This window comes from Clarias gariepinus, chromosome 20 (genome assembly GCF_024256425.1).
Source record: "Clarias gariepinus isolate MV-2021 ecotype Netherlands chromosome 20, CGAR_prim_01v2, whole genome shotgun sequence".
NCBI lineage: Eukaryota > Metazoa > Chordata > Actinopteri > Siluriformes > Clariidae > Clarias > Clarias gariepinus.
Genome location: NC_071119.1, coordinates 11799447 through 11827272, shown reverse-complemented (window position 1 = coordinate 11827272; position 27826 = coordinate 11799447). Strand labels below are relative to the sequence as shown.

At 39.0% G+C, this 27826-nt stretch overlaps 1 protein-coding gene across 1 annotated transcript; it reads right to left on the bottom strand.

Annotated features, from left to right (window-relative positions):
- Positions 1-193: 193 nt before the first annotated feature.
- ecpas (Ecm29 proteasome adaptor and scaffold) lies at positions 194-25750 on the bottom strand. Its single transcript, XM_053479685.1, has 49 exons — positions 25700-25750; positions 23858-23988; positions 23617-23733; positions 22343-22461; positions 21987-22133; positions 21680-21851; positions 21329-21468; positions 21162-21240; positions 20945-21064; positions 20744-20829; positions 19218-19293; positions 19028-19077; positions 18865-18931; positions 18649-18771; positions 18423-18526; positions 18217-18340; positions 17997-18077; positions 17624-17846; positions 17313-17404; positions 17096-17230; positions 16729-16879; positions 13623-13795; positions 13400-13501; positions 13142-13265; positions 12267-12412; positions 12085-12139; positions 11882-11996; positions 11479-11547; positions 10751-10868; positions 10474-10641; positions 10255-10334; positions 10052-10157; positions 9393-9440; positions 9118-9236; positions 8872-9022; positions 7291-7356; positions 6661-6750; positions 6494-6560; positions 6304-6395; positions 6151-6217; positions 5841-6029; positions 4185-4396; positions 4055-4098; positions 3749-3941; positions 3299-3446; positions 3109-3214; positions 2844-2932; positions 2689-2760; positions 194-1138 (listed from the first exon to the last, which is right to left on the bottom strand). The coding sequence occupies exons 1-49, from the start codon at positions 25719-25721 to the stop codon at positions 999-1001; spliced, it is 5508 nt and encodes a 1835-aa protein (XP_053335660.1). The 5' UTR covers positions 25722-25750; the 3' UTR covers positions 194-998.
- Between the last annotated feature and the right edge of the window lie 2076 nt (positions 25751-27826).

Sequence of the window (27826 nt, the reverse complement as noted above, 5' to 3'; positions counted from 1 at the left end):
CATTTGCATCACAGCAGCTATTCGATCTTAGATTAAATGTCTTGCTGTAGAGTAAAACCGAACCTCTTGGTGCTGGGATGACTTCTCCAGTAAGACTTGAGAGGTGAATGCTACTACAGGTATAAACAGGAAATAAAACATTTAACCAGGATTTACTACCCAATTCCAATACAAAATGACAAGCTGTTATGAATTACAATCATTCCAAACCACTCATTTGGCTCTTTTATTACTTTTTTCAAAACTCATCAGTTAACACTTGGCTAAGCCTGCTGCTGTGCTGTTTTTTTTTTTCCTTCTTGGTGTTAACATGCAAACTTTACAAGATCTACTTTAAATATACACGCACACAAGCTCGAATTTTACATTTCAACATTTATGGCTTGGTTCTTTCAATCAGTTGCGCTAGAAGATCACACTATTGGAGAAGATGGATTTCTTTTAACTTTTTAAAGTGGAATGAGGAATGAAAGCAGTAGTCACACAACCCACTGAGGGACAAGTTCAGTGTAGATAAACACGCAAGTGGCAGTTCCATTAGGCTGACACCCAACAGTTTAGGCTTTTGTTTTATACTTAAAGTAGTTGCTCTAAACACAAAATTTAATACACACATCAGGATCATCAGGATCATCTAGACCACCGGTGTCAAATGTCCTCCAAAAAGGACCAGTTTGTGTGGGTCAAGGTTTCTGATCCAATCAAAGCCCTACACACACTCACCAGTCTTTTCCAGGGAAGATCTGACACTCCGGATCTAGTCAGGAGTAATTGTTAAATGATTGGCACAGGTAATGTGCAAGAGTTCATCTAGGACATCCAGAAGCAGCGTGTTTAAACTACAGGCTCTCAAAACCAAACGTGGAGGCAGTTTTGTTCCATTTCAACATGTTAATGGGGAGTGGGATTGTCCATTGTGCCAAAGTGATGCAATTTTAGGGTTTTTGCTTTTACGAGAGGAGTGTGTAAGAATAATCTTCTAACATGAGCAGGTTTGTTTAAGGCAGACCCTGGATTTTCCTTCTCAGTGTTTGAGCCTTGTCTTTTAGCTCAGGGCGGCTGTCCGTTTCCATCGTCGCGAGAGAACGCTGGAGCTGCTGTCGGCTCTTTTCACACAGGCAATCCCATTGGTCGCTCTCTAAAGACACAAACACATTAATGAAACAAGATATGAAGTGGAAAACAGTTCTTCAGCATTTCAAATTAATCTGAATGTTAAAGGGAAAATCCAGGCTTTTTCAAATCCGTCTTTAGTCAAAATTGAGGTGCATACAAGAACATAGCCTTAATTTTCCTGCTCTGTACATTGGCTGTGTACATGTATTCTAGTACTAATTTGGGTCAAATTCTACAACCCTTGTTTCAAGCAAAAATGCATCCTAGAATTCAGCTGAAACTCATAAGAAGCTGCTGCAGTCCAACTGAGCTAAATCAACTCTGTATCTTTTAAAAAGTTAGTATGTACAGTACATGTCCCTGACTTACGAACATTCGAGTTACCACATATATAAACGGCCAGCGGCTCTACTTCTGTTTCAATTGCATAAGTGGCTTAGGTATATTGTACAAAAAAAACACTGCAGTGCACCAGATATCAATATTTACAATAGTATACAATATTTTCAGTATGTTTCAGCCATTGTATAAAATGTCTGTGTAATGGTTATGTTTTCAATGAACCAGTCCGGAAAGCACGATGATATAAAATATTTGTCCTGTAAAGCTGTTCTGATTGTGAATAATCCTCAACAAAACAGTTCACAGTGGAAAAACAGAGACAAAACAATGTCTGGGATTCTGAGAGATTCATTTCCTTAAGCGAAATTATGGTTTTTGGCCATAGGGAAAGAGACAGATTTAATCAAGTTTTACATTTAGGCATTTGGCAGATGCCCTTATCCAGAGAGACTTGCATTTTTTTCTCATTATACATTTGAGCAGTTGAGGGTTAAGGGCCTTGCTCAAGAACCGAACAGGAACAACTTGGTGGTCGTTGGATTTGAACCTGAAACCTTCCGAACCGTAGTTGTGCCTTAACCACTGATGTAGCCCTGAACACCATCAGATTGGTATGCTTTAGATTTTGTATTCCTGTCAAAGGCGTACAAGACTCACTTTGTCAGACAAATTGGACTTACGAACGTTCTCCCAGAATAAACGTAAGTCGGGCACTCTAACACTCTACTTTTTTCCGGAACTATTCGTTAGGGCTGGGCGATAAAACGATAACGATATGTATCGCGATAGACACGTGATCGATATCAATAAAAATGTGTTCGATAAAATATTAGATAATTTTTATTCTTTGTCGGAAGAAAACAGAGGTCACGATGCTAGTTTGGTTGCTGTCATCGCTTTGGACTTTGATCAGAGAAAGGTTACGTTTAAAATAAAAATGTTTAAATGTAATATATTTTTCTCCTGGTCCTTATTTTAAATAGGTCATAAAAATATCAATAATTATCGATATCGACCGATATGAAACACTGATATCGTGATACAGTTTTCAGCCATATTGCCCAGCCCTACTATTCGTACAGCTAACCAGAAGCTTTGTTCGAGTTTCAGCTAAACAGATACTTTGTATAGTTAAAAAATATATATATATATATATCCCTTTAAGCATCTTTGCTTTAATTTTCTTATAATGTAGAGCTCTCTTATTACTGAACAAAGCAGGAAGCCTACCTTCAATCCTTTTCAGGAGCAGCTCCAAAATCGTCAAGGCTTCGGTCCTTATGGATGAGTAACTTCTGTTTTCTGGAGAAACAGAAAGAGAGAGAGAGTTGATTCTCTTTCTTCTTCTCGTTAACAAAGATTTTGAAATTGAGAAGCTGTATTACCCAGTGGTGATGCAAGTGAAGTGCAGGTTTCTGACAGAAGCTCAGTCAGTACTTGTGAGTTCTGATGGTCCTTTTCCAACAGCAGCAATCTAAACCCAAACCAAAGAATACGATGAGGGCCATGTATAAGATGAGAGAATCGTTTTTCATTCTTCACCCTTTCCTCATTGCAAACTTTTCTGTAAATTCTTTTACTTTAGTTTTTAATCATCACTAATAACATTTCTGTTAGAGATAGAAAAACTGGATGCCAACATTTCCTCACCCCTGATAAAACGCCTTCATGCACTGCAAGACCCCCAGCTGAACCCTCCAGGTGCTCAGTTTCAATCTGTCACACATCAGCCTACACACTTCTGCCTGGTACCGATCTGCAACACACAGTTATACTAAGTACAGTGATTTAATATCTAATGACACTCACACATACTACGCTTCATCTTAAACATTCTTACTCTGCGTATCCACGTTCTTGGGCCAGGCTTTTCCTAGTGCTTCAAATGCGCAGAGCAAAACGTCAGCCTTCAGTTCCCGTTCCTTCACATCTTCGTCATCGTCGTCGTCATCGTGACGTTTCGTTGAACCAGCACTCGCAGGTTGACTCTGAGGACCACCGAGGAGAACTTTAATGCACGTTTTTTTTGTTTAAAAAGCACGACACACTGCCAAAACAGAGAAAACAATTGAAATGCTCTGGACACAGGAGGACCTGAGATCTCCCGTGATGACTGTCTCACACTAGAGCATCCAAATATTACATAAGATGACTCACTGCTGTAATATTGGCAGACAGATACTACATAAAGCTCTTCATTGCATTCAATTGTTATGGTGCCAATATTTCTGGCGCTGCTTTTTATAACAGCTGGAAATACAAAATCGTCTTGACGCTACAATTACTTTACCTTCCTAATGATCGGGAATAAAATAGCAGCCATTTCCTGAAAGCGATCCTCTTTGGCTGCCTCCAAAATGTTTGCGGCGCTGCGCAAAGCGGCCATTTTGTAAACAAGACTCTCCTTTTTGCATTCCTTAAGCACCGTGTCCAACACTTGACGCATGGTTGGTTGACCTATTGCAGGCTTTTGCAGCTCCGCACTACAAACGCACACAAGATATATATATATAAAAAAAAAAATTTAAGACCATATAACAATGGACTACATACATGTATGTCTTTGCAAAGAAGCAGAATTTATAAGCTGACAAACCTGCACTGAGACACCACAGACCCGATAGCTTTCAACAGCTCCTCCTAGAAAATAAAGAAATGAATAATTACATTTCTGATGTTTTTGATATTTGCTCTAAAAAGTAAAAAAAAAGTGTGTGTGCTTTCACCTTGCCGGCCCACGTGCGTCCGGCCAGCGCCTGCAGTAACGCAGTTAGCACCATTCCCAAGTGAGGTGCCACGAGAGAGCCGGTCTGTTGCTTGGCGATGGTTGCCATGGCAGTTCCACCTTGAGCTTTCATCTTCCAGGACTGAGACTGCAAGGCTCTTTGGGTAATGGCTATGAGCTCAGTCATGTATAGCCTGATTCCGCCAAAACTGCCTGCAATGATTGTAAACGCTGGATTAAAGCTCTAATAAGCCCTAGATTTAAAAGCACTAGGTTAAAGTTCTGTTAAAACACTTTAATTCGCATTAAACCTAAGTTTTACACTGCTCTAAATGATCAAACCGTTGCCATTTTAATGCATCAGGAAATTAGTACCAATAAAAAAAAAAAGTTTAAAAAAATAGCTAATAAAATATTGTGGTGATATGCACCCTTTCTCAAACAGTGGCCCCATTGGTCAGTTTTTTACAAGTTATACATACAGTGCCCGACTTACAAACATTTGAGTTTAGAGTTCGAATTTAGACACCAATATTTACAATTATATACAATATTTTTAGTGTGTAAGTGAATGTATAAAATGTCTAAAGTCTGGTATATTGTATGTGTGTGTTAGGGGTTGCGGAAGAAAGTAATTGGCCTTTCAATAAACCAGTATGGGAGCTTGATAGTAAAAAATGGCTGTCCAGTAAAGCAGTTTTTTCGTAAGTCGGATTTGTTCTTATGTCGGACAAAGCGAGTCTTACACCCTTATCTCACTTATGCGGCGAAGTCAGCACAGTTTTGAATGGTGGCCTTAAGTACAGTTAATCGTTATTCACCGCAAGTTTTTGCAGTTTTTTTTTCCAATCTTTCCGTGTGAAAAATTAAACGTTTAATTTTTTGGCGGACCTTTTTGTAATTTCAAAAAATCCTCAATGAGACAGAGTTCAAAGCCCAAAACAGCTCTGAGATAAAACGGGGTCCGTTCAAGCGTGCAGTAAACACTGTGTAGCGTTATGCCCCCCTCCCCCCGCCGCCTTTTCAGGGAATGCAGTTAAACTGCCTCTTTTTCGGCGCCAGCATTCCCCTCGTAATTTGGAGGCGCATTCTCGTGGGAACATAATGCTGATAAAAAATATCAAATCTGTGTTATAAGTTTTTTTTTTAATGCTTTACATTGTCTATTTGTGTCAAAGGTGTACAACACCCCTATCCCACCTACGCGGTGACTCACGATGACCGCCCGATGTTCTGTGAGCTTCCGCAAGGACCGCCGCAAAAATTAAACATATTTTATTTTTCACACTGAAAGATTGAAAATCAAATCAGCAAAAACCCACAGTGAATCATGATAAACCGTACTCACGGCCACCACACGTAACTGCGCTGACTCCACATAGGTGAGGTAAGACTTGCTTTGTCGGACATACGAACGAATCTGACTTACGAACATGCTCCCGAGGCAGAACTCGAACATAAGTCAGGGACTTTCTTAAATAATTAAAGGGGGAAAATTTGGACATGATGTTCAACCCTATGATACGGCTAATGAAACCTGACTGGCTAATCTTTTTAAATAAAGGCATCCTTGGTTGCAAATGAAGCACAAAAATGAAGAACACCAAATTGCAGCTTGGTCTGATTTATGGTTCCCATGAAGTCCAAACCTCCTTACCAGGCACATGTTCCTGCCAGACCTCCGCCCACAGGTTGGCATCTGCGCCGTCCCCGTGTTCATCAGACTGCTGGTGCATGCCCAGGAACGCCAGGGGCAAAGCCACGCCAGCGTGAGCCTTTAACACGTCAGGACTGTATTGACTGATGGCATGAACGGTCAAACAGCATGACGACTTGTACATGGCCTCTGGGGAAAAGAAAAAAAAAAAGGACAAGAAAGGACAAGAAAGAAGTGAGGACATACTGAGAAAACCATTTTATATATTTCCTTTTAAAAGTAATAAATAAAATGTATAAATAAATCTTGCCTTCTTTTTCAAGGTACCAGGTGCTGAGCTTCTGCAGAAGCTTCTCCACACTGCTGTCCTTTGCTGTCTGCGGAAAAGTAAAAAAAATAACGATCAAAATTTGTACTTAACACACTTGTGTGTTAACTTTTTCAACGACCTTCATGTACTCACCCTGACCAAATGACCGATGGCAAAGGCGAACGATTTCTGAAGCACGACGCTGCGATCGTGGATCCCGTTTAAAAGTGCGCTCATTAATTTACCTAGAAGTGTAAATGCCACATACACACAAAAAAAACAAAATGAAGGTGTGTGTGCGAACTGTTTAGACACATGAATATGAGCATATAGCGTTAGCTACCTGAGTAGGGTGTAAGATCTTGAGGACACTGTACTGTCAATGACACGATCACGCTGGCACAGCCACCCTGTAAACCACATCGATATATAACCGTGTGTTCCATATACATATACAGTATACACACAAAGTAAACATACACGTACGTTACATTGTGTTTACATGTTTACCTTGGTTCCAAGACCGACTCCACTCTTTAGTAAATCGCAAAGCTTTGGCACCAGCTCACCGAGCACGGACACATCCAAATGCTGCAAACACTGTAACAAACATGAACGAATATAATAAAGATTTACAACACTTTAAGCATTTTTTTGTAAGGAGTCTTCAGTGTCGGTGTGCTGTATCTATTGATTGTACCTCTGTGCACTTACTGTTACTTCAGAAATGATTACAACAAGCATATTAATATTAATCACGCACCCTACTATTACAGCTGCTGTCACTGAAAATTAATCAACACCTTCTGACCAATTAGAATCAAGAGCGCTCCTTTACAATTAATTACATGCACTCACATTAGATTTCAATCTACTTAAATTACTTTTCTACATTTTATATATATATATGTAAATAATACAACATATGATATCAAAGAGTCAAGAGTGAAATTAAAGAGACAAAGAGTGAAATTTTGGAGCACTTTGGCCAGGTAATGCCCCCCTCGTTATAGGGGTGGCCCCGTAAGTGCTTTAAGCTTCCGGAGTGTATCCGGCAAAATCCATTTACCGCCAGCCATAATGCATGTTTTGGCAGAGCAACAGAGCAGTAGTCTGGCGCGAGCCGTTATGAATTCATACCATGTTAATGGTCTCCATCATAGGTGAGGACTTGGCTGCACTCAGTCTGGCTGTATCCATTGCACTCTGTGATGAGAGGAGAACAGTTTCAGATTTCGGACGGGGAATACAATTCATTTATTTATTTATTTATTTATTTATTTAATTCTGGTGAGTTCATGCAAGTCTCGGATGTAAACATACATTGATTCTTTTTCACTGCACATGTGCATGTTCATGTACATGCATGTACGTATCGATTAGGGTTCTTTATAACATTAGCGAGCTGATTTTAAATGAAGTCCATTAGTTACTCTAGCTACATTAGTTACCTTGGATGGACTGGGAGTCCAGTGAGGACGACGGCGGCTATGGTTTCACTCAGAAGAGCAACTTCTGTTTATTGTTTGTGCTGGTATCCTTAGTGTTAAATAGGGCTAAATAGAGCTATAGATTTTCGAAACATTATTTTTCTTAGAATGAAAAAAAAAATTAATAAAACACTAGAGGGTATAGCAAAGAGTATATATATATATATATGTTTATTTAGGCAAAACTATTTAACCAAACAGGACCTGCTTATTTGGACCAAAAATGCAAACTTACTTTCACGAACAGGTTTTCTTGTTATTTTTAGAAAAACAGTAATCAGCACAACATACATACCTCTTTTCGGGATTAATAAAGTATAAACAAAATTTCACCAGTCTTCACAAGTACTAGTTATTCTAGGAATTGGTAAAGTGCAATCTACAGACCTAAATGACTTTTTATTAAAAAAATAGTAACAATTCTGTAAACCACATCACGTTACATGCTAAATAAAATCAAACAGGTGCCTTACAGCATTTTGCATGTTTTTAGAACACAAGTCTGTCCACTGGATCAAGCTTGAGACGTGCACTGTGGCATGTTACAATGCTCCCACCCACACTAAAGATGCTCTCTGATGGGGCACTTGTAGCAGGAATAGAGAAGAAAGTTTCTCTCATGTTGCTTTTTATGATTCTGAAAAATACTTTCAGCTTGGAAACTCAAAATCGGGTCAATTATTTTGAGCATATAAATAGATCCAGGGTTTACGACGGTGTGTATGGGCATGATGTATTAAGCGATATAATGCCACACCATCAGTAATATCTATCGTATCACACGGGATACAGTGGGGAAACGAGGCCTCTTAATTTTACCTGGTTTTTGATGGTTGTTTTTTTTGTTGTTGCAAACACGCCTTCTATTCGACAATGTGCCTCTGTTTAAGCTGCTAAAATAAATTAGTCGTGCTGCTCACTTCAGCCAAATTGTACAGCAGGCTTTGGCGTGTTCAATGTATAATGTTGAGAACCAGAACTTCCATACGCCTCTCTAGGAAACAAGCTCTGTGGTTTACAGTGATTAATCATGCAGCTCTAGTTTTAAATAACTGATGGTGCCCGATTGTCAACATCATCACACTGGTTATTTTGTGGAATTGAAAATGTGAATTTACATGAAACCTTTTTGATTTCTAAAAATGAGACTATAAGCTTGCCTATGTAAACCTCGCCTTGGTGCTTTCCATACCTCATATACTGTGAGAGAGGTAGATTAGCTGCTGCTCACCTTCTCCTGCTCGGTGGCTCTCAGACTGAGGTAGTTGAGTACTTGTGGTTCGAGTACACTCAGCGCCTCCAGCAAAGCCGGAATGAGACGAGGGGCGTGAGGTTTTAGACAGCCCCCTGCTGCTTTGCTGATCTTCACAAGAGTCTGGATACTAACATACACACACATGACTATGAAAACAAACTCGAATCCAAAATAGAAAGCACATTTATATATTTTAAGCTAAAGAAACCCTTTACATCCTACCTGAGAGTGCGCACCTCAGCCACGTTGCTTACGATGCCTCTGTCTAGCAGAATTGGAAGGAGCACACCCACTGTTCGTTTAGCTGATGCACCTGTAGACTCGCATGTTCGCACACATATCTGAAAACCACACATTTTTGATTACGGTTTCAAAAAAAAGACAAAGTACCAATCACTAGTTATGTTTTTAATATTGTAGTATGCGCAACATATACAATCACTACCTTTTTCTACCCATTTACTGGTGGAAAATATGCATTACACATGACTTTTTACCTTACTCAGGGTCTTCAGGGATAAATCTGCTGCTTTTCGAACCGATTCCTGAAGCAGACAAAAATGATGGACTTAAGAAATGGACTTAGACACTTTAGAAGCATTAGTAATTTAAAAAGGTTAACTGAAACCTGGGAGGCGTTCAAATCAAACCAGCACTTGTGGGGAAATTTCCCTCGTAGAGGGTTTTCATTGGTTAAAAATTGTGTATAATTGTGGAAATGTTATCCTCAATAGACTTTGAACAAAAAAACTTGCAGGACAGATCTGTCTTTGGGAACTGTACATAAAATCATTCACAAACACAACTTCCACAGTTATTGCCCTCGTACAGTCCTGACCATGCTCCAAGTCATTTTCACAAAAGGAGTTCCTGGGAGGCCAGCGTTCCAGGCCAGCAGGCAGTCCGGTCATGGTTCTGGTATACTGAGAAAACTTGATGGTATCCAAGCACTAGTGAAACACTAAGATAAGTGCATTAGTGTAGCAGAGGATTATATAGAGAAATAAAGTGATTTTTTAAACTCTTACAGACGTGTTCTGTTATTCTGTGCAACCAAAAGTCCTGGTTTGACTTGAACACCTCTCGTACTTAAGCATCTGATTTTTTTTTTCACTTTATATTATGGAAGATCATGACTTTATGTCCATCCTGATACCTTGATATCATCCAAAACCCGGAACAGTGTTTCCCAGATCTCGGTCAGGTGCTCTATGAAGTCATCAGCAGGCCGTCCGCGAATCAGATCATTTAAAGCCAAGCAGCTATTAAGGGAAGAATCGTCACCTTTAGTGTCTATTAAAGTTGCTGAAAAGCAACATCACAATTCTGTCTGCCAAGGTTTTGTTTTTTGTATGTTACCTTGACTCCCGAACTCTCCACATATTGCTGGTCAGGTTGGAAATAACATCCTGCAGGATCTCTTTGAAGTATTTATCAACCTTAATTAAAAAAGAAAAAAAGAAAAACTTAGATACACTCGTAACAAGCAAAATATGTACATATATGACACGAATGTAGTGAAATATCTATACAGTCGATACAGAATCTAAAATGACTAGTTAGCGTGTAAAACCGTACAGTAGTTTTGTCAGTGACAAGCGCGTCCCAGATGCTGGTCATGGCCTGACGGATGCCCAGGTTGGGATCAAACTGGTACCTGTAGAGACGGGGCACTAACTGGGACAAAAACGGAGCAAGCTGCTCTCCAGCTTTAGCTGCAATGATGTTAAAGCCAAATGCTGCGCCCTGCAACAAAAAGCAGCAATAAAAGCACTTATAACAGATGCAAAGTACCAAAAAAAAAAAGCTGTAACCAAATTAACCATAAGTACATGATCTGATTTGTAAAGCTTACCTTTCTTGAGTTCCACATGGCATGGTGATTGGCCAGGTTCATGAATTTGTAAACAAGATCTGGTTGGTTAAGGTCACTAGCCAGAGAGCAAAGCTCCTTGTAGGTTGAGAGACCTTGCCTGTTAATCAAGAAAGATTTAAACTATTTACACTCGGTGACCATAAATAAATAAATAAATAAATAGATAGATCACTACTTCTGAAAAGTCAAATTATTGACCTGATTTTTGCAAGTAGCAAAAACGATAAGGATATTTAAAAAGACTGGAATGGGGTTAAGAACAGTTAAATACATTATAACAGATTGTCAGGACAGTGCTGAACCTTCAACTTTGTGAAAGAAATTTGGTCAAAAAAGATTAATAAGGATGCTTGATGATAAAACAAGCAAAATATGACTATAAGGAAACCACTTGTTCATGAGACTAATCAGGGGGGAAAAAACAGTAAAAAATTTTTAGGGAGCATAAAGATTGAACTTTGGAGTGATGGAAAAAAGATCATGTGGTCTGATGATTTCGGACTGACCACATGATAGTTCTGGTAGCATGATAAATCATTTTCACGCACCACACACTGCGCCGTAATTACAGCTAAAGGTGATCAACAGAATCTTTTTTTGCCCTGCAGTGTATCTACGCATAATAAAGTGGGTAGGAAAAACCTACCCACTTTATATGAGGGGGAAAAACATTCGGTACTAAAACTAGTGAATACTGGTTGACCTACCCATCAGGTGCTTTACCAAGAGCATCACCCTGAAACACCTCAGTGTCTTCAGATACGGTGTGTTTGACTCTAAAAAATAAAAAAAACAAATACAGAACAAAATACACATTACAAAATTACAGGCTTGCCTCTGACTGCTAAAAAGCTCATGTGGAAATGTTAAATAAATAATAATGCAATAAGAACAAGCCCATTAATGTAATCCTGTGGTTTGCCTTACAGCTGAAACTATTGTTAGAGCCGCTGTTGACAGGACCTTAATAAATATTAGATAAGACCACAATAAGCCTTTATTATTCAAACTTGTAAAATTTGATTGCATTTATAACCTGCATTAATAATTTCTTTTCTCAAATGTATCTATATCTAGATATATGGCATTAATACACGGCTAATTAAATACCTTTTTCCAGTCATAAGAGTCTCCACCAGAGTGGACACCAGTTCTTGTTGGTCCTGCTCTCCTCCCAGTTCATAGACTAACCCCAGGCCTTTAGACGCCACGTCCTGACTCAGCTCTGCGCACATAGATACATTTAAGCATTTTGTTAAAGTTACATAATAATAAATCGTCAATCATTACAGGAAGTGTATTTCTTAACTCACCATCTGGGTCAGACAATATGGAAATGAAGGCGGTCTGAATCTCCTTTAGATGAGACTACATGAAAGGAAAAATAGCTATTAAAACTAAAGTAACATACTCAATCACAGTTTTAAACTAAAATAATATTTATACTGTCACACGCGTATATAAGACTGTGGGATTTCTGAGTATGCGTGCTTACCCGAATCTCTTTATGCTGGCTCAGTTTCTTTACGAGTGACAGGAGCCATATGCAGGCAGCCTGACGCACATGGGGATTCTGACTCACTATGTACTTGGACAAGATGGCACTCAATGCCCAGGACACAACATCATTGCTCTTGATATCTGTGACAGACAGAAATGAGTGGTTTATCCTATTAATACATTGTGGATGTGGCTAAAAGTCTATACACTTTAGATGTTAGCACAGGTAGTTTCATTCCAGGAGCACATTCGTAAGTCGGATTTGTTCTTAAGTCAGACAAAGTGAGTCTTATATGCCTTTGACACGAATATACAATGTAAAGCATACCAATCCACTTGACTAAATCTCTGTCCCCTTTCTCCACACAGCCAAAAAAAACCTAACTGTGCCTAAGAAAATTTATCTCTCATTGAAATGTGAAATCTAACATTGGTTCGCTTTTAAGCCCCGGGGAGAAGGGGAATCCCGAACGCCGTTTTTCACTATATTGGACTGTGAACTTTATTTTCTTGAGGATTTTCCGAAATTAGGATTATTCACCAACTGAACAGCTTTACAAGACAGCCCTTTTCTATTATCATGTTTCTGGGCTGATTTACTGAAACCGGTGAGGCCGACTGATTTCTCCCGCACACACACACACACATGCACACAATATACCGGACTTTATACATCTTATATATTCACTTACACATTAAAAATGTTGTATATAATTGTAAATATTGATATCTGGTGGTGCACCAGTTATCAATATTTACAAGTTCATAGGTGCGAACTGCAGTGATTTGTTTACATATACGAATGTTCGTAAAATCGTTCATATCTGTGGAAATTCATAACTCGGATGTTTGTAAGTCACACACACTCACTCTCAGGAGGGCAGTACTGGTCCTCAGTGCAGGTCCAAACATCTCTGGCAGCACCGGAGCCGGTTCCAATAGACGCACTGGTTATGGCCTCGCCAACAGTAAACTGCAGCTCGACCTGCTTTGCCTGAGAAAGACAGAGTGTGAAAGATATGAAAACAGTGGAGAAGTAAATGCGTTACTGAAGTGAGATAAATAAAGGAATGTACAAATATAGTCTGCAATAATTATTTAGTCTTTAAATAACAATTAAGTCAGTACCTCCACTGAATCCATAAGGCCTTGCAGGAGCTTTTTCTGATGTGGAAATTCTTCATCTCCAACTGGGAGGAAACCCAGGGTCTGGATTACACGTTCCTTCATCTGACCACAGAAAATGCATCATTTATTTATAATCGAGCCCCAAAAAAGTGACTACAGTAATAAAGAACTTCTAATTATAAAACGCTTAACATGACCATTAGAGATTGTTCATCCATGGTACCTTGCCACTTTCTTTGCCTGATGTTATCCTGGCCAGCAGGTTCTCCACCAGGCTGAGTTTGCTGAATCCGTCTCCTTCACTTGGTATTAGCAGATGTCCATTACGACCGATCTCCCCCAGAGCTGTTGCTGCAGCGATCGTCAGCATAGGAGTTGTACTGTCCAAAAACGATCCTGCCAAGGTAAGCGTGAGATTTACTTTATGTCTAAATGGAACCTGCACATTAAACATAAATTCTGCATCAGCATTTATGTGAGCAACAATTAACACATTATTTTCCATCCTTAAGATTAATCCTTATTTTAAGATTAAAAAAATTATTCAAAGATTAATTCTGTTTGATAGTCTCTACACTGGGTGATGCATCTTAAACACAAATCTTCATTGACGACTTGTACTGACACATTGATAAATAATTTTAGACATTTCCAACGGGAACATCCTCAATCGCCGACCAAGAAAAAGTTCAAAATCAACTGTCAGCTGGAAAATTCATTCATGCTTACAGTTTTCTGGGATTCTCAATGCCCAGTATTGGAAAATTATCAGAAAAAAAAAGGTTCAACAATCAACAGTATTTATTACAGTAAGATGCTTATTGAAGAGCTGAAGCCTAAAAACTTTAGCGCACTGCTGTGCAAATTGTCGACCGTCTATTATGTATTTCTCTTTTCTAAAAGTTAATTAAAATTAAATTCTACAGCCAGAGAGCATATCATTTTGACTTAACCTCGTATGTATGTATGTATTTACGTACGTGCATGCATATATGTATACTCATATTAAAAAGTGATTTCTCCCAAAGGTTGAAGACACAAAATCACCAGCTGGCTAATTACCCATTTGGTAACAGTCCAAAAGCATAATGCAGATCTGAAGTGCATTCATAAAATAATAAATAGTATCCAAATAATGCTCTTAATGCAGAATGCTTTTTAAACCATGCCATTTCAGGTGTAGTTTCAAACATTTTCAAAAGACTGAGTTGCAAACTTTAATTTACAACTATTTTTTATTCAGATCATTTAACTGTCTTCTGTTTGCAAACGTTTTGCGAGCACTCTTCTACGCTTGTGCTTTGTTCACAGTGAATGTATTTGGATGTCGAAAAACAGTTGGTTAGGTGAATTGCTAAACAATAGAAGAGATTTATTTAACATGTAATTTGGTAGTATACTTTATTCAAATTTAGTAATGACGTTAAGTATTTCCTTTTTGAAACTTAGCAGATTTTGACACTCGGGCAGTGCCGTGCTACCTAACATGTGAAAACAGCTTAGCTGGCTTGGGAAGCCCAAATAGCTAACGTTTAATTATTAAGAATGACCAAACAAAAGCTCTGGGCCCGTATTCACAAAGCTTCTTAAGCCTAAAAGTTGCTCCTAGTGACGAAATTCTAAGAAATCTTTTTTTGGACAATTCTTTTTGATTATGACATTTTCTTAGAAATTCCCCCTAAATTTAGGACTAAATCCTAGTGAAGATTAAAATTATTCATGAAACATCTTAAACCTAAAAACAGTTCCTAAGGTAAAAATTGTTAAGAGTGGAGAGGAGGACTTTTAAGAGACTTATACAATTTCTTTATATGCAAACATTATGATTTCACTGTCAGTTCGATTATCATTTATTCTTTTTTCACAAAAAGCCCATTTAAGACCTTTACAGATTTTTTTATCAACCAATCACAGTCCTTGAATTGCTAAGTCATCCTGGTTGACCACACCTCCTAACTAAGATAAAGGTTTTTGTACTTTCCTTTCTCAGAGTTAATCTGAGAAGTTTCCTAAATTACTTTTAGTCTAGGACTCCCAGCTAGGACTTTTTAAGCTAAGATAGGAGCTCTCTAAGAGAATTGAGAGTTGACCAATTAAAGTTCTTGGTAAATTCACCCCAACTGGTCTTTTACAGAATTTCCTACCAGTAGCAAAAATTTACAGTTATATCAATCTACAATCCTTTCTTATTATCTCCTACCTGTATTCTTAAACGGTTGGAGTATGGCAAATATACAAGACAGTTTCATCGGAGGAACCATTTCCTGACATACTCTGCTAGCACTTTGTGACATGTTTTTAAAAAAAAATATTATCAATATACAATCCTTATCCCTTATAGCTGGTAGTAGATTCTGTAATTGATTTAACGTTATGTCTATCCAATAGTCGACTGTTAAAGTAACCATATTAATAAAAATTTTATGTGTAAATAAAACATAAAAACAAAAAAATTCAATACAAAACATAAACCCACAAGTTACTGGGTGTGGTAACATGGGTTGATGGCCGGGGCCCAAAAGCAGCTAAACATGACATTATTTTGGCACGCTCATGCGTGGTAAGTGTGAGTAGGACAAATTTATTAGAGCACCTGACTCAGTCGGTATTTAGTCATCACTACATGTTGTCTGCATAGAATTTAACTGCACACTCAATTGTGTGATTAAAAAATGTACAGCGAATTTTGTTGAATTTTGAAGTTAAACAAAAAATTTTACGTGTTAACTTGAAGTGCGCGGAATAATGGCGTGAGAGCGCGTTTCATTAAGCAGATTTTAATTACACACATAAGCGTGTATTAAAAATGTACAGCGCCATCTGTTGAATTTTGAGATGTTTTTTTTTATGATACAAGTGGGTTTTCTTCTCTTCTTGTAGGCCGACTATGATGAAACAAAGCTTGTATGTTACCTCAAGTCTGGCCAAAAACCCTTGTGAATCACATTAAAATCTGTTCAGCAGTTTTTACGTCATGCATGCACAAACAGACATAATGGTTTCTTGATGTGTTCTATTACTCATCTTATATCCCGCCAAATTATTTTTCCGCAGACATTTTTTTATGTAAACAAGTTTAATGTCTGGGTTCATAGGTTTGCCTGGTTATCCGCAAATAAAAACATTTTGGCTCTTAAAAATTTGATATGGCTCCTATTTGATATGGCTCCTAAATGTTGTGCATTTGGGAGGCAATGTTTATTTATAGTAACGTATAACACAACGTGCATTTAATGTTAAGATGTTATTATTGAGCTATTTGAAATAAATCTGCTTAACTAAATCAGTGTGACCCAGTGCACCTGCTTCTTGATTGTCAGTTGCCTTACCGACAGTTTTGGTGGCTAGAGTGATCAACTCCTCATCATCGTTGGATGTGGCACCTTTCCGCTCTAGCATAGTCAAGCCACGTCTCCGGCTCATGTACCTGCCCACCATGTATCCTAAAGCCAAAATGGCACCATGCTGGGACTCGGGACTCTGCGTTTCAAAGACAGCAGTCAACAAACATTTCTTTCACATTTAGCAGCAAGAATCTGTTTACTTTGCATATACACTACATACAAACTTAAACCCTGATAGCACCACATATAAAGGCTACCCGAGCAGTACTTTTTGGAAATTTTTTGCCTGCTGCAACTGTGTCATATCATATAGGATACAGAGCACACAAAACAAAAAGTAAAAAGGACATACATGAGTGTCTCTTGTGATCTTGATCAGGTTCTGGACAGCAGTTTTGAGTTCATTGCCAGACATGGTGGAGACAACTACTGCATAGAGTTGAGCAGCTAGCTCGCGCATGTCCTCCTTGTTGGTGTTCATCAGACCCTAATCAAAAATATCAACCGTTAGTATTCAAATACAATTGAAATCGAAATTTCCCCCACTTTTAAAAATTCGAATTTCTCACTTTTATCCAATCAATTTTGTTTGCAAATCTCGGAGCGAGTTTCTGTGGACAGACGGACACCACCTCTAGCAAGCAATACATGACCGGAATCCCTGCATAAAGAAAACACATACAGACCATTAATTATATGATGAAAACATGACCTGCTAACATGATCACTTTAGACACTGGAATAAGCTTACAATTATTAGACATAGCCCTAAATATTTCCTTAAAAGAAATTGCAGTTAACTGGATCGATCAAAATGATAAATACCCCGGGTTTTAAATTTTCAGTACTTTGGCTGGCACTTTTATTTCTGATTTTTTACCTCCAACGGCCGACAGCAGCTGCTGCAGCAGATCCATGTAGACCTGAACCGGATTGGCGTCTCCTCCTTTAGGCGCAGAGGAAGAGGGTGGAACTTCAGTTGCGAGCAAAGACCGAACATACCGGCCAACAACAGGAGCGTCATCCTGCATGTCGATCAAACTTTGCGAAGCAGGTGTGGCTCCAGCACTATGAGCCAAACACATCCTGAGATACAACACAATCTAAAAGAAAGAAGAAAAAAAAACAAGAAGAGAAAAAAGAAAAGGTAAATGGCGATTGGATATCGTTGGCTCGATACTTACTAATGAATAATTTATATTAAAAACTGCTGCAAGAGACAAATGGAGAGGAGAGATATCGATTGTTTTCACCTCTTCGAATGTGGCAGGGTTGAAAGGTAGGGTCGAAGTTCCGACGATGTATTTAGCTGGAGTCTTCATCCTCTCTGCGGCCTAAAACACATCGACGTGAAGAGAAGAATAAAACACTTAACGACAAATCAAACCTATTAAGGTTATGTAATAACTCAACAATGGCACACAATTATTAATCAAACCGTTATTAATTTATTTTTATTACAGATGGCCTGACCTTCTCCTGAATGTAGCTGACCATCTCAGCGAAGGAAGGCATTGGCTTGAGCTGTTCCTTTTCCGCATTCTTAAATGGGAGAGATCTGAGAGAGCGCCGGGCCTCTCCTGAAACTTCTTCACAACTATAGTTAAAATATGAAGGCTTTGAAACCAAATATACCAGTCATAATAATAATAATAATAATAATTGTAAAATTGACTTACGGATCTCCTGCAGCTAGCAGAAGCAGGTATCTAGAGGGAACATGGTCAGGTGCGAACACTACACTGGCGAACTTCATCGCCACTTGACGCACCTGCACTTCCGGCTGAGAAAAATCAACAAGCAATACCATTTTTCTCATTAAAAAAATTAAAATCTAGGTCATTCTTCAAGTTATTTACATAAATATATAGATTTATCTCATCAGTACAAAGTCATGTGACAAACCTTTCCTATGTATGCAGCGACCAGTGCCTCCATTAGGTTAAGGAGAGCCCCCTGCAGGTTGACATACGCACCCACCATCATAGACAAAGCCTCTTGTATAGCCAGTCGCACATCGGCTTCTTCCTGTTAACGCAAAGGTAGAGATATCATTTAGTTAAAAACAAACTTGTGTGTCAGTAAAACTTTTAATTTTATAATAAAATGTCAAATTCTTGCCTTGCACATGGACTCAAAGAACTGCTGGACCAGGGCTATGTCTTTAGTGAAGAGCTGTGGCATGCGGCTGGAAGGAAACATATATTACTCGAACATTTTTAGAGAACTCAGAGAGGGGAGGAAAAAAAAAAGAAGTCTTGAACTATTTTAAATAATAAATCACCTTGAAAGCTTTCCAACAGCCGAGTAGGCCATACACAGCAATTTAGGGTCCTGAAGAGCAAAATTAACAGCAGTGTTTATTTAAGAGTATGGTAATTCCGTTTTAAGTTTATTCATAAGTGGTCAGATTACTGAAAAGTCAGTTTAAATTCAAGTGGTGAGAATAGTTATTATACAAGAGCTGTTTCAACCTCCTTGTACTCGTTGATGAGCTTGGTAAGGCCGTTCAACAGCATCAGGCCCAAGGGCTTATTAGTATCAGGACACCTGCAGAGAGGGAGGAAAGAAATCAATCATTTTAAAAATGTTGACCATAAACTATAGACCAGTGGTCTGAATTAAAAAATTTTAAGAAGGTCCGATTGATAAAATCTTCTTTGAGCCGAGATCCGAATTTTTGTCTTGTGTTAGGATTCGGATATCTATCTATCTATACATGCAGATATCAAAAGTCTATAAAAGAAAAATGATCAGTTTAAAATTTCAATATCATTTCAATAATCTCCATGCATCCCAACTATCCATCTAGAAACTTCTGTAGTCCAACTAGGGACCGTGAAGACCAATGGTGACCATTCCCATTTTCTTCGCATTTTGTATGACCGTGGTAGGACCTCCAGTCAATTTTCACGTGCACATTCACACACTATAGTTGTTGCTAATTTGGGAATGCCAATTAGCTTAATCTGCCTGTCTTAAGACTGTGGAATGAAACTGGAGAACCCCAGGAGAAAACCAACCAAGCAGAGGGAGAACATAAAAACTCCATTACCATGCACAGAGACCATGGGCGAGAATCGAACCCAGGACCTGGAGGTGCAAGGTGACAGTGTTAACCACTAAACCACCGTGCTGGCATTTTATTTTTTTCCCCCTCTTTTTCTCAGATTTTCTCCCTAATTTAGTCGTGTTCAACTCCTCCTCGTCACTAGGGGGCTCCCACATTAAGGCTACTACTACCACTCAGTCAGGAGGGCCGAAGACTGTCACATGTTTCTTCCGAACCTTTTCAGACCGCTTACTCACACTCACTTGGGGGCGGCGTAACACACTTAGAGGACATATGCTATACGCTCCTGATTGGCTGTAGAGCCGTGATTAATGTGGGAGCACCAAGTACCTCTCATCCCTCTCCTCTGAGAGAGTTCGGCCAATTAGCTCTCTCTAAACCTCTGGCTGCGAGAGGTTACAGCATCACCCAGGAATTGAACTCGCGATCTCCGGATAAAAGGGGGTGCACTTTACCACTGCGCTTTACCACTAGTTTACTTCACTTTTTTCGGAGAGGGTCATGCTTTGTCGCGCTTTCGTTTTTAGTTTTCACACACTTTGTCTATACACGGTGAACTATAATGTTAATCGGCTCTGTTATGTGACACAGATAGCCACACCTACCTCAAGGGGAAAAAGCACTAGATTACTGCTATATTAATTATTCCTGTTTATCAAAAAAGCATCAGGGTCCGGATAGAACGGTCACTCGGTTTGAGTCTGGACTGTGGTCGGCCATTTAGTGACGCCTGCTAAATACTATATAACACTTGGGCACAAAAGAGCTGTTGCCATTTTTTGGCATAAAAATAATGCTTAGAATTTTAGATAACACATAGAAGAAATACTAAGGACACATTCTAGTGCATTTTATTGCACAGGGTGTGCGAGGATACTGTTCCTGCAGTATTTCAAGTCTTATATGCGCTACAACAAGAACACTTACACAACACAGATGTGGTGCACAAACTGCAAAGTGAGAGACAGGAGTTTATTGTTGGTGTTGGCTCCGAACAGCCCGTCATACACAACCTAAAAAACACAAAGCACCCGTTAAAATTAATGAGCCTTCTCAAAGTCAAAGCATCCCTCCCTTTTGTGCGTCGCTGAAGCACTTTCTCTCTCTCTCTCTCTCTCTCTCACTCACCTGGATGTTTGCAGGGAAACACTCAGCAGCGAGTCTGGAGCGAAGCAGATGTGGCAGAATTTTCATCTTGACCCTGGTGCTGACCGGTTCATGCTTCAATTCCCGCTTCACCGAGGCCCCCTGTAAGGATGGGGTGACCGGATGGAACGCAAATTACCTGACTGATGTGAAATGAAGCTGGTTGATGTACAGTCTGTACCATTAATAAGAAGCATACCTTTGTTTTGAGTGGAATATCGCCCAGGTAAACCTTGAACATTTTGTTAATGATGAGCGGGTTGTTCCAGTCAATAATGCTGCAACAGAAACAGACCTTTTAATATTTCGTTTATTTAAAAAAAAAACACCATTTAATAATAACAATATTAACACCCGATACAGTACCTCTGCTTGCTTTTCAGTTCGAGGTCAGCTGCCGTGGCTACGCTGTGCCTGGTGTCGCTAGAGGCAACGACCAGGTGGACGACTGTTTCCACTTCGGGTACCTGCTGAGCCTCCATGAACTTCACAATACCCAGCTTGCACTACAGAAAGAACAGTTATTACACCAGTTATCAGGTCTGATGTGAACGTGTGCCTTTCCATAATCAGTATTAAAATGCCACATAACATGCCAAGAAAGAATAAAAGTCTTCTTGATCACTGTTACCTGAAGAATAAGTTCAAACTAGTATGCTTTTATTAAAAAACAAAAAAAATGCATTTACATTTACACACTTCAGCATCAACATTCACCTGCTCTAGCTGCTCTGGACTCCATTGTGCTTCTCCAATAACTCTTTTAACAGCGTACAGGCTCATCCCTGGAGGAGGCTGTGGAAGACTCTGTCCTGCTACCGCTCCTCCTGAAGCGCCTCCCTGTGGGGAGGAAGGAGTGGGACGACTTGCCTGCTCATTTAACACAAACCTGTTTAAAGAGAAAAAAAAGGAGCAGTTAAAAGCCGCACCAGTGAGCTTTTCCTATTAAAGATGTTCCACTTTAACGTTCTATGAAGCTGGGCATTTAAAGTTCCTTTAACACACTTTACAAACAAACGCCTACCCATAAGGCATCAGGAGGACGTCAAGCATGAACTCCAGAAGCTGATGAACTGTTTTGGGCTTCTCCGTGAGAACAAAAGGTGATGCTTTTGAAGGCTCAGTCGGATACTTCATGTGGTACAGAGTAGGAATCAGCAAATGCATCAAGCTGTTTAAAAGAAAAAGAAAAATCTGTGATATGAGCAATTTATTGCAAATATTCACGCTGGCCATTAGTATCTCTGAAAGTAATTTCTGACGCCATAAAATTGTGCTGGAGATCTCCTGTTTTGCTATTATACCAGATCTTCTGCTGACATGTTCTGAGCAGCTCTTGTGCACCAAATTACGGATTTAAAAACGTGAGATCAGTCTCACCTGTCCTGCTGAGGCTCAGGTTTGCCCTCCATGGCTGTTAGCAGAGTGGGCGCAAGCTCGCACTGTTTGGCCACATCCAGTCTGGGGTAACCCATCTTTATGTAGATTATTGTAAAATTCTGCAAACACACAAACATTACTTCTCAGTCAATGCAGGGGAAAAGAAATAAACACAGATTATTTAGGCACATATTTAAGCTTAGATGGGTAACTATCACATTTACTATTTAGTATTTAGTCGTATTTTATCTAGGTCAGGAGAAGTACTAAAATAAAAATCTTATGTCAGGTCAATATACCTGTCTTCCATTTAATATTTCTGTCTTGCTGTGTAAACTGGCATTGGGATGTCTTTTTGTCTACCATCAACTAAAATGTAAGCCACCGCAGACAAGCGTACTTTACAGCAAATGTTGCATCCGTAAGTGTTTTTTTTTGTGCTGCCTCAAAATCCATGCTACTTTAATTGCACGCTGCTCAGCTGGAAACAAATGTGAAAGGACTCTGCTCTGACTGCGCTCTCAGTCCGGTTATTTTACACGCCCTCACCTCGGACTGCTGCCGATATGTTTGCTCAAAACAACCTGCATTTTGCCTCAAAGTGGCGTTTCACGTTACTGCTTTTTATTATCGCCACGGATTATCCGTCTATTCATCTCCGAAGGTTAAAATTTTTATACTCCACTTTCCTTTTTTGAAGGAAGCCATGCTACAGTATGTTGCGCTTTCATTTCTGTTTCTTCTGCACACTCATGACCATCCATGCTCGTTTAAGTGACACACATATCCACTCCATACTCGAGGAAAAAAAAACACCACATTACTGGTATGTAAATTATGCTTATTAATCAAAAAAGCGTCAGGGTATGAATAGAATCGTCAGTGAGTCCAAGTCCGGATGCCATTAAGTGACATTTTTAACAGAAAAATAATAATAGTACAAATTGGACCATTAAAAGGGTGCTTGCCAATATTTTTTTAGCACCTCGAAAGGTTATTTATAAGTAATAAAAAATTTATATTATTGACAAACCCTTAATAAATTCCTGTAAGATATTGCAACCCTTTGTGATTACATAATTCCACTGGTCCATTTCGATAATTTATTGTGTAGCTCTAATAACAAAATTAAACACAGACAACCAAAGTGACAAACTTTGTTTCTGTGTGTGTTCAGATGTGAATGCGATTGAGATTGAAAGATCCAGATCAATATCATTATACAAACATAATGTCTCGCAGAATAATGTGTGTATATGCGAGTGATTACATACCGTGACGAAAGACACTGCTGCTGGGTCCTGGTACTGCACTAGCAGCGTCTCGACGGGCAGCTGAATCTTAGGACGACTCTTAATCCTTTTATTCAGGTGAACCAGTAGCTCCATAACCTGGACAGTGCGCAATCATGACACCGAAAAATTTCAGCTGGTAGAAACAACAATATTGTAGGACAAAAAGCCCATCGCATATCCCAAGTGTGTATGATAAATAACGGCCTGGGTGTGGACTTACTTTTTTCCGAACGCCCTCTTGAGCACTGGAGAGCTTGAGGAGAACCGGGGGCAGGAACTTTGATATGACATCTTGCAACTGTTCGTCGGTGTCAGCATGGCCCAGCCGCAGGAACACGCGCTCCAGCTGATCTAAAGCCAGGGAGGAGGAGGAGAGCGAGAAAAAGAGGAGGACAGAAAGGTGGTTTAGTACTACATAGTCACAGATCAGCCATAACATCATGAACACCTGCCTAATATTGAGTAGGTCCCATTTTTGCCACCATAACAATGATGTGCAGGGCGTTCTAACACCTTACTATCACAACCTGTATTAACCTTTTCATCAATTTGATCTACACAAGCACTTCTACTAGATATACAGTACTATGCAAAAGTCTTAGGCACCATATTATATGCTGTACTATTTTTGTTCTATATGTTTATCATGTCTGCATAATTACGTAGAAAATCATTCAGTATTTCCATATATAACTTAGAAATTAATAAATAACATTACAGGAGAATATATGCATGGCTGTAAAGAAAAGAAATATAGTACAAGACAGATCAGTTTTCAGATGGAAACAAAAAAACCTGATGTACGCTCCTGCGATTCGCATAAAAATATAAAGGAGCGAGTGTGACAAAGAAGAACTCATATTCTCCAGCAAGCTCAGTAAAACCTAACAGCTGTTTTCTTATAAGACTGCACAAATGTGTCTAAAACTCCTGATTTTAAACAATGAGTTTTCACTTCAAATATTGACTGTTTATTTTATTGCTCTTTATAGAAGTTTCCTTCATGCAGAAATGTTTTCAAAACCATTTTTTGCTTATGCCATAGTTTTGTATGTAAGTAAAACAGTTGTTAGGTTTTACTGAGCTTGCTGGAGAATATGAGTTCTTCTTTGTCACACTCACTCCTTTATATTTTTATGCAAATCTCAGGAGCGTACATAAGGTTTTTTTTGTTTCTACATGAAAACTGGTCGGAATATTTTTTTCTTTACAGCCATGCATATATTCTCCTGTAATGTTATTTACTTATTTATTTATTAATTCTTACGTTATATATGAAAATACTGAATGATTTCGTACATAATTATGCAGACATGATAAACATGTAGAACAAAATTGGTACAGCATATAATATGGTGCCTAAAACATTTGCACAGTACTGTATATATATATATATATATATATATATATATATATATATATATATATAAAGTTAAACAGAACTAAGCTGATAAGGTTATGTAAGAAGTACACCAGCTCTAAAAGTGCATTTGCTAACAAAGAGCAGCTTATAGTTAGTTATATGTATGACAAACTGATTATTATGGCATAATATACAATAAATAAACTTACATTATTTATCACATATCATATCATATCTCACCCCAGAACTCCTCCACAGTCTAAGAAACAATTTAAACACAGCCACAGCTTTACATTGTGCTTTTTTTGTAGCATGTTAGCCACTGTAGCTAGCAAACTTGTACCAACGCATATATACAGAGCTAGCTTGACTTAAGACACCGCGCTAACTTCTTTCACACTGACACTGCGCAATAAGCGAGTATAACACATTAATAAAGCACTCTGAGCACGGAAGGAGATCACAGAGCTCAGTAACGGTTAAAAACACACACTTTCCTTTAGGACCATGACTCTGCACTGGGCCTGTAGCACTGAGCTGTCGGCTAGCCCTGCATTACACAGCGCGGACACAGCGGGATATTCATACTGACCCATAATTATAGAGATTCGTGCTTTTTATACGAATGTCTGTACGGAAATTATACTGAATATGGGCGTAATCTTCAAGGAATATGAGCGAAAAGGCAGGCAAACTTACTTAGCTCGTCCTGTGCAGCCATGTTGAAATGACGTCACTGGTGCTGAAGCGCCACTCCCCCATCTGTCTCTCTTTCTTTCTCTCTCTCTCTCTCTCTCTCACACACACACACACACACACACACTCTTCCTCTCATTCACTTTTCTTTTTTCTCTCTTTTACTTCCTCTTTTTCTGTCCTCCTCTTCTGTCTTTTTCTCTGTCTCTCTCTCTCTCACTTTTATCTGTCTGTATGTCTACCTATCCCTCAGTCTGGCACTGTCTTCTTTGTCTCTGTCCCTTCTTTGTCTCCCTCTCTAACTTTTTGTCTTTCTTTGCATGTCTTTGTCTTCTTCCATGTCTCTTTTAGATTTTGTACCTATCTGTATGTCTACCTATCCCTCAGTCTGGCACTGTCTTCTTTGTCTCTGTCCCTTCTTTGTCCCCCTCTCTAACTTTTTGTCTTTCTTTGCATGTCTTTGTCTTCTTCCATGTCTCTTTCAGATTTTGTACCTATCTGTATGTCTACCTATCCCTCATTCTGTCACTGTCTTCTTTGTCTCTGTCCCTTCTTTGTCTCCCTCTCTAACTTTTTGTCTTTCTTTGCATGTCTTTGTCTTCTTCCATGTCTCTTTCAGATTTGGTACCTATCTGTATGTCTACCTATCCCTCAGTCTGTCACTGTCTTCTATGTCTCTGTCCCTTCTTTGTCTCCCTCTCTAACTTTTTGTCTTTCTTTGCATGTCTTTGTCTTCTTCCATGTCTCTTTCAGATTTGGTACCTATCTGTATGTCTACCTATCCCTCAGTCTGTCACTGTCTTCTTTGTCTCTGTCCCTTCTTTGTATCCCTCTCTAACTTTTTGTCTTTCTTTGCATGTCTATGTCTTCTTCCATGTCTCTTTCAGATTTTGTACCTATCTGTATGTCTACCTATCCCTCAGTCTGTCACTGTCTTCCTTGTCTCTGTCCCTTCTTTGTCTCCCTTTCTAACTTTTTGTCTTTCTTTGCATGTCTTTGTCTTCTTCCATGTCTCTTTCAGATTTTGTACCTATCTGTATGTCTACCTATCCCTCAGTCTGTTTACTCAGTCTGTTTACTTGTCTGGCTGTTTTAACTATTTCTCTCTTTCACTGTCTATGTCCTTTTCTTTCCCTCTACCTTACTTTGTACCCATCTGTCTGGCTATCCCTTACTCTGTCACTGTCTTCTTGATCTGTCTCTTTCTGTCTGTCCATCTGTTTGTCAGTTTGTCTGTCCAACTACCTATCCCTCACTCTGTCATTAGCTTCTTTGTCTGTCTGTCTGTTTGTCTCTGTCACTCTTCCTCTCTTTCAATATACTTGTTTGTTTTTTCTTCAACTTTCTCTTTTTCTGTCTCCCTCTTCCGTCTTTTTTTCTGTCTCTCTCTCACTTTTTTACCTGTCTGTCTATCTACCTATCCCTCATTCTGTCACTGTCTTACTTGTCTCTGTCCCTTCTTTGTCTTCCTCTTTAACTTTTTGTCTTTCTTGGCATGTCTTTGTCTTCTTCCATCTCTCTCTCTCTCTCTCTCTCTCTCTCTCTCTCTCTCTCACACACACACACACACACACACACACACACACACACACTCCCTTACTCTGACCCTGGTTTGTTTGTCTGTTTCTGTCTGTCTGTCTTCTCTGTGTGTCTAGCTATCTTTCTTTGTCTTTCTCCGTAAGTTTGTACCTTTCTACCTGTATATCTCTGTCTACCTATTCTTCATTTTGTCTTGGTTTCCCTCTGTCCATCTGTCTGATTGGTTTGTCTGTGTGACTACCTATCCCTCACTCTGTCACTGTTTTCCTTGTCTTGCTCTATCTGTCCTCTCTCACTTTCTATCCCCCCGTCATCCTGTGTATCTGTCTGGCTGTCTAGAATAGATTCAATGGTGCTTTATTGGCATGACAAATATCTACATTAATCTTGCAAAAATAAGCAGGAATAAAAAAGAGAAAAATAAAAACAGAGTGATATAAAAGTGAATAATAATAAATACAGTATATATATTTAAAAAAATAGTGCAGACATTTAGCTCTGCAGTTAAAGGTAAAGTGATACTGATGAAAACTACTGAAAAAAAGAAGGAATGCTATTGTAATAATAATAATAATAATAACAACATCAGCA